Below are 7,507 nucleotides of genomic sequence, written 5' to 3' on the forward strand. Positions count from 1 at the left end.
TGGTGGGTGAGTGAGTAGGTGGGTTGGTGGGTGAGTGGGAAAGTGAGTAGGTTGGTGGGTAGGTGAGTGGATGAGTGAGGAGGTGAGGAATTTGGTGGGTGAGTGTATTGGTGAGTGAGTAGGTGAGTGATTGAGTGGGTGAGTGGGTAAGTGAGTAGGTGGGTGGGTGAGTGGGTAGGTGAGGAATTTGGTGGGTGAGTGGATGGGTAAGTGAGTAGGTGAGTAGGTTGGTGGGTGAGTGGATTGGTGAGTGAGTGAGTGAGTGGATGAGTGAGGAGGTGAGGAATTTGGTGGGTGAGTGGACGGGTGAGGGAGTAGGTGTGTGGGTGAGTGGGTAAGTGAGTAAGTAGGTTCGGTGGGTAAGTGAGTAGGTGAGTGGGTTGGTATCGGGTAGGGTACGGGTATCGGGTAGGGTACGGGTATTAGGTAGGGTACGGGTATCGGGTAGAGTACGGGTATCGGGTAGGGTACGGGTATTAGGTAGGGTACGGGTATTAGGTAGGGTACGGGTATCGGGTAGGGTACGGGTATCGGGTAGGGTACGGGTATCAGGTAGGGTACGGGTATCGGGTAGGGTACGGGTATTAGGTAGGGTACGGGTATTAGGTAGGGTACGGGTATCGGGTAGGGTACGGGTATCGGGTAGGGTACGGGTATCGGGTAGGGTACGGGTATCGTGTAGGGTACGGGTATCGGGTAGGGTACGGGTATCGTGTAGGGTACGGGTATCGGGTACCCGGTTGCGACCTCTGCCGTGCACACCACACGCAGCGTGCGCACGGCACTTGCCCCAACGTCCGCTGCGGGCTACACCGGCGGACCTTTGTCTGTGTGTGGTCACGTGTGTGCCGCCCCCCCCCCCCCCACCACCGGCAGGCTTTGAGACGTCGCGCTCTCTGGCGCTGCACGGAGCGCACGTCTTCCTGGCGTGCCGTGACGACGCCAGGGGTGCGCACGCCGCGCAGCTCATCACCAGCGAGTGGGTACGTGCTGGTTGTGGGAGTGTGGGTGTGTGGGTGTGGGTGTGTGTGTGTGGGTGTGTGTGTGTATGGGTGTGTGTGTGGGTGTGTGTGTGTGTGGGTGTGTGTGTGTGTGGATGTGTGTGGATTTATGCTGGGTACCTGTTGGGCGTATGGTGGAAATTACGGCACGTTTTAACCGTCTCTGCCTCATAATCAACGTTTTTGGGTTTAGATCGCGTTATTTATAAATGTGTCGTAACCCTCCACCACCCGACACGGCCAATCAGTAAAAAAGTGTCACGTTGACAAAAGACAAATAGTTCACTGCTTTAGCCCACCGGTGTGTTGAAGCCACAACATTTACCATTTGAGTAGCACGACGTTTCGCTGGTAATTGCATCCAGCATCATCGGGCAATTCGCCAGAATGGTAAGGCTCTGCTGTGTCTCCCGTTCTTATATAGAGCAGCAGCAGGGTGACGTCATCATTAACTCATTAACTCATCAGGTGCAAAGATTCAAGGGGGGGGGGAGTGATTGTAATTATATACTAGATTAGTAATCAGGCTATTGTTACGATGCGAGTTGTAGATTAGTAATCATTTGGAATGTGTTTTATTGTGATTATGCTACATTAGTAATCAGTTAGTGGTTGTTTCCCTTATAAGGAATTGTAATGTATCTTATTTAATAATACGCTTCCAGGCCGCACTAAGCCTGTAGCTGTCTGTCTCTCTCTCTGTCTCTGTCTGTCTCTCTGTCTGTCTCTCTGTCTGTCTGTCTCTCTCTGTCTCTCTGTCTGTCTGTCTCTCTGCCTGTCTCTCTGTCTGTCTCTCTGTCTGCCTCTGTTTGTCTCTCTGCCCGTCCCTCTGCCCGTCCCCTCTCTCTCTCCGTCTGCTCCCCAGCCCCAGGCTCAAGTGGACGTGCTGCCGCTGGACTTGGCGTCGCTGCACAGCGTACGCGAGTGCGCCGACAGCTTCATCTCCCGGCGCCTGTAAGCGGCCGCTCCGTTTTCACGTTTACTCAGCGAGCACCCTCCCTCAGAGGTCGCAAACGGGTTTTGATTCCGTACCCGGCCACGTGACTTTACCGAAAGAACCAAGAAGATGAATCCCTGCAGTCACGAAAGCTTTACATCGAAATAAAATACAATTCTCACAATTGTATTTTATTATGTTTGAGAATTGTATTTTATTATGTTTTATTTTTGTATTTTATTATGTTTTATTATTTTATGATTTCCCTTCCACATGACTCTACCGAAAGAACCAAGAAGATGAATCCCTGCACTCACGAAAGCTTTACATCGAAATTCAAGGTGACGATGCCGTTGACCCCCGCCCCCTGACCCCTGACCCCCACCCCGTGCCAGGCCCCTGCACGTGTTGGTGTGCAACGCCGCCGTCTTCGCCGCTCCCTGGAGCCTCACGGAGGACCTGCTGGAGTCCACCTTCCAGGTGAACTACCTGGGCCACTTCTACCTGCTGCGCCTGCTCCAGGAGACGCTGGTGCGCTCGGCGCCGGCGCGGGTCGTGCTCGTCTCGTCCGAGTCGCACAGGTGTGACGCTGGCGCCCGCCGGTCGATGAGAAGGTTTTCGGGCGGTTCCCTCCTCCGAGTTTGCGGAGTTTCGGGTGTTTTTCTTGTTCTTTTAACCCCTCCGTGGAAATGTATCGGTTAGCGCGATTGGAGGCGCCGCCTGCCCTGTTGGACATCGGTGATGAAGAGCTTCATAGCTCATCGGATTTCTCCCGCGTGGATGCGATACTGCGATTCCTTCTCACCGTCTGTCTGTCCGTCCGTCCGTCCACCTGTCCGTCCGTCTGTCCCTCTGTCTATCTGTCTCTCCATTTCTCTGTCTGTTCATCTGTCCATCTGCCCATCTTTCTATCCTTCTGTCCATCCGCCCATCCGTCTGTCCCTCTGTCTATCTGTCTGTCCAATTCTCTGTCTGTTCATCTGTCTATCTGCCCATCTTTCTATCCGTCTGTCTGTCCATCCACCTGTCCATCCGTCCATGCATCTGTCCCTCTGTCTATCTGTCCATTTCTCTATCTGTCTTGTCATTTATCTGTCTGTTCATCTGCCCATCTTTATATCTGTCTATCTGTCTGTCCGTCCGTCTGTCCATCTACCCATGCGTCTGTCCATGCGTCTGTCCATCTGCCCATGCATCTGTGCATGCGTCTGTCCATCTGCCCATGCGTCTGTCCATCTGCCCATGCGTCTGTCCATCTGCCCATGCGTCTGCCCATGCGTCTGTCCATCTGCGCATGCGTCTGTCCGTCTGCCCATGCGTCTGTCCGTCTGCCCATGCGTCTGTCCATCTGCCCATGCGTCCGTCCGTCCCTCCGTCGCTCCGTGCGTTCCCGCAGGTTCCCCGAGCTGGACGGCGCCGGCTTCCGCGTGGATCTGTCGCGCCTGTCGCCGGCGTCGCGCTCCGACCACTGGCCGGCGCTCGCCTACAACCGCTCCAAGCTGTGCGCACTGCTGCTGGTGCTGGCGCTGCACGCTCGCCTCGCGCCGCTGCGCGTCGCCACACACGCCGTGCACCCGGGCAACATGGTGTCCACGCGCCTCGCTCGCCACTCCTGGGCCTACCGCCTCCTCTTCCAGCTCGCCCGCCCGTTCACCAAGTCCCCGGTGAGGCTCGCCGCCGCGCGGGGGAGCTTTGTCTCAAAACGGTTCAACTGTTCCATTGGAAGGTGTCAGTTTTGTTGCCAGATAGAAGGGTAAAGAAATAATTATCATGTTTTGCTACTGGCAAATGAGGTTCCAATGGTGTAAATGCTTCACCCCCAGCTCTCGATTTCTGATGGTGCGTTGTCTTTGAGTTGTGCGCCTTTTGGCGTCATCTGGTCCAACACCATGTGAGACTAGGCTCTAAGGAAAGCTGTCTCGGGTGTGGACCAATCAACTTCAAGGACAGTGCATACATTATCAGAGTTGTGTTTTTTGTTTGCATTACGACTGCAGGTATTGTGGTCTATGCAAACATGACTCCTTGTAAAAAAGGTGTCAGTTTTGTTGCCAGATAGAAGGGTAAACAAAACAATTATTGGTTCATCTGTGGTTAGTATTTGTACACCAGGGTGAGATTGCCGACGCGATCGTCGTGGTGCTCGAGTTGTCAACGCCGTGGGTTCACGCTCCAGCACATCGGCTGTGCTGCAGTAGCCACCAATTGACACGTTTTTTTGTTTACGTGACGAACCTTTATTCAGCGGCCGTGTCGGGTGGTGGTGGTGGTGATTCTGGCTTTAACGGCACAACATTCATATTTACGTGTCCTCACCCCAACAAAAAACCCCTTTGTTGTGACTAGCATTGGTCGCGAATGTCCACCACGTGTTCAATTAAACGGGGGGGATCTCTTGTCTGGAACGGGGCGTCTCCACACACAAAAAAAGACAAAGGTCCCCCATGTAGCCTGAACGGTCTGTAGGGGCAAGTGCTGTTAGCGAGCACCTATGAAGGCCGACCACGGCACACGAGGGGGTGGGTGGCCAGCACCACGCCCGGCCGCCTTTGTTTCCCCAGTGCCGTTGTTTACTGCACACTGCACCAGGTACTCATTTGAGGCTGAGTCGACCTAGAGGAGGCCCTCGGCCGATTCAGATAATCGCCACCGATGTTGTCCGTGAGCGGGAATCGAACTCAGGTCGCCGGGTTCGTAGCTCAGCGCGCTAACTGCCACGTCACCGCTCCCCACACTACGCACGCACGCACGCACACACACACGCACACACACACACGCACACACACACGCACACACACACACGCACACACACACGCACACACGCACACACACACACCCACACACACACACGCACACGCACACACACACGCACACACACACACACACGCACACACGCACACGCACACACACACGCACACACACGCACACACACACACCGCACACACACACCCACACACACACACGGACGAGCAGCAGCAGGCGGCGGCCACGACGGTGTACTGCGCGACGGCGCCGGAGCTGCAGGGCGCCAGCGGCATGTACTTCAACAACTGCTGCCGCTGCCTCCCGTCCGCGGCCGCACAGAGCGAGGAGCTGGCGCAGGACCTCTGGGAGCTCAGCGAGCGCCTCGTGAGCGAGCGCATGGGGCCACTGCCGCCCGCTGGCAATGCCTGAGGCGGCGGCGGCGGCTGCCAGGACTGGGGAATCGTTGCGTTGATCAATAATTGTTGTTGTTGTCGTTTCTATTTTTGTATTATTTCACTTTTTTTTTTACTAAATACGCAAATTGTCGCAGCGGTGGCTAGGAGATGTTGACTACCTCGCCTGGTGTACAGGAGGTCGTGGGTTCAGTCCCAACCCTGACGCCTGCTGCTGTGTATTTGGAGTTTGCGTGTCTCTCTCTCATCATCATCACGGTGAATAGGAGATGTTGACAACCTCCCCTGGTATACAGGAGGTTGTGGGTTCAATCCCAACCCTGACGCCTGCTGTGTATTTTGAGTTAGCATCTCTCTCTCGCACATGATCATCACAGTGAATAGGAGATGTTCACAACCTCGCCTGGTGTGCAGGAGGTCGTGGGTTCAGTCCCAACCCTGACGCCTGCTGTATATTTTGAGTTAGCATCTCTCTCTCGCACATGATCATCACAGTGAATAGGAGATGTTCACAACCTCGCCTGGTGTGCAGGAGGTCGTGGGTTCAGTCCCAACCCTGACGCCTGCTGTATATTTTGAGTTAGCGTCTCTCTGTCATGATCATGCTCCTGCTGCTGCTGTGTGACCCCAATAGAATCATATGCAGGTTACATTTGTTTCCAGCAGTCACATCGAGTTGTGGTGGTGGTTTTTTTTAATCCGTGGGAGAGAAGAGAAAAAAAACCCGCACGCAGAACGAGGGTGCGAGATGTCACGCGCAAACTCTCTCCACACGGGCATCAGATTGGGGAATCGAACCCAGGCCATTCTTGCCACTACGCTGCGCTGTGACGATTCGATACTGGGGTTGGCTGGGTCGGGATCTATTTTGTCGTTTAGCGAGCTTTGTTTTCATGATCACCGTATGTAACAATTTTGTAAAATTTTTCTTTGGTTCTGTCGGTAAAGTCACGTATAAAGATAAAATAATAAATTAAATAATAGCATACTACGACGTTTCGATTGCAACACAAGCAATCGTCATCCGGTATAAAATAAATATATAGCAACAAAAATCTAACCAGAAAACTCTAGACAGACATCTAAGCAGACAGACATCATAAAGATACACAGAGAGAGAGGTCGTCTCTGTGGCGGGGCCCCCTCTCTATATTTAAAGCCCCGTCACAAAGACGACCTCTCTCTTTGTGCCAATACGTGTTCTCTCTCTCTGTGTGTATCTTTATGATGTCTGTCTGCTTATATGTCTGTCTATAGTTTTCTGGTGAGATTTTTGTTGCTATTTCTTTTATACCTGATGACGATTGCTTGTGTTGCAATCGAAACGTCGTAGTATGCTATTATTTAATTTATTATTTTATCTTCATACGTGACTTTACCGAAAGAACCAAAGAATAATTCCTGCAGTCACGAAAGCTCCAAAATTAATTTTGTAAAACCCGCATCGGTTCCGTTCCGTTCGAAGCCGAATCGTAAAACAAATCATCGTGGCTCTTCTGACTCTCACGCAAGCAATGTGTTTTTATTTTTCCCCGCGTATTTTTCCACTAGGTGGAAGTTCTGTAACGTGCGATCAAAGACGGTTATGACCTTCACGTTGGAAAGGCGGCGAGCTGTTATCATGTTCGTTCACATCCTCTGCTGCTGCTGCTGTATATAGTAAAGCGGAATTTACCGCAGAGTGAAATTGCTATTCTTAGGTTTTTTTCCGGTAAAGTCACGTAGGTAAAAAAATCAAATTAATAAAAAGTAAAATAAAATAAAAATCACGACGTTTCGGAGGCAACACAACGTCATGATTTTTATTTTATTTTACTTTTTATTAATTTGATGTTTTTTCCTACATTACTTTACCGAAAAAACCTAAGAATATGAATCCTTGCGGTCACGAAAGCTTCAAATCCTGAAATTGCTATTCAGTGGTTCGCGAGGACCATTGCAGTTTCAGCGACCCGGGCAATTTCCCTACGGTCCGTGTTTGGCCTCGACGCAGATTTGTTCCTGTAAATATGATTGTTGTAAAAGTACCACTGACTGCGTCGTTGTAACGTTAAATTGAATTAAAAACCCGGCAAGCCAATCTCTCAAGGGAGTCTCTCATTTTGTTGGGCGGTGGGGGGGAAGGTTAAACATTTCGATTTAAAGCTTTCGTGACTGCAGGGATTCATCTGCTTGGTTCTTACGGTAAAGTCACGTAGAAGGGAAGTAATACAATAATAAAAATAAAACATAATAAAATAATATAATAAAATTATAAAATATAATAATATTAAATAATAATAAAATAAAAGAAGATGAAGGTTAAACATTACAAACAAACAAACAACAACAGCCCCCATTCTCCACTAAGTGACCGGTGGCGTAACCACGGTGGCGTGTGCCAGGCTAGGTGCACTTTGAGGCCATCGCTG

At 51.2% G+C, this 7,507-nt stretch overlaps 1 protein-coding gene across 2 annotated transcripts in view; it reads left to right on the forward strand.

Moving 5' to 3' along the window:
• LOC133357945 (WW domain-containing oxidoreductase-like) overlaps positions 1-6,745 on the forward strand; it is a 12,597-nt gene extending 5,852 nt beyond the window's left edge. For both annotated transcript variants that reach the window (XM_061576150.1, XM_061576149.1), the window contains exons 5-9: positions 877-983; positions 1,867-1,955; positions 2,334-2,519; positions 3,335-3,602; positions 4,912-6,745. In XM_061576150.1, the coding sequence (XP_061432134.1) occupies positions 877-983; positions 1,867-1,955; positions 2,334-2,519; positions 3,335-3,602; positions 4,912-5,112 (851 nt within the window). In that variant the 3' untranslated portion in view covers positions 5,113-6,745. The remainder of the gene's footprint in view (positions 1-876; positions 984-1,866; positions 1,956-2,333; positions 2,520-3,334; positions 3,603-4,911) is intronic.
• The last annotated feature ends 762 nt before the right edge of the window (positions 6,746-7,507 follow it).

Source organism: Lethenteron reissneri, chromosome 60, assembly GCF_015708825.2.
Source record: "Lethenteron reissneri isolate LAM-NWPU_2019-01 chromosome 60, ASM1570882v1, whole genome shotgun sequence".
NCBI lineage: Eukaryota > Metazoa > Chordata > Hyperoartia > Petromyzontiformes > Petromyzontidae > Lethenteron > Lethenteron reissneri.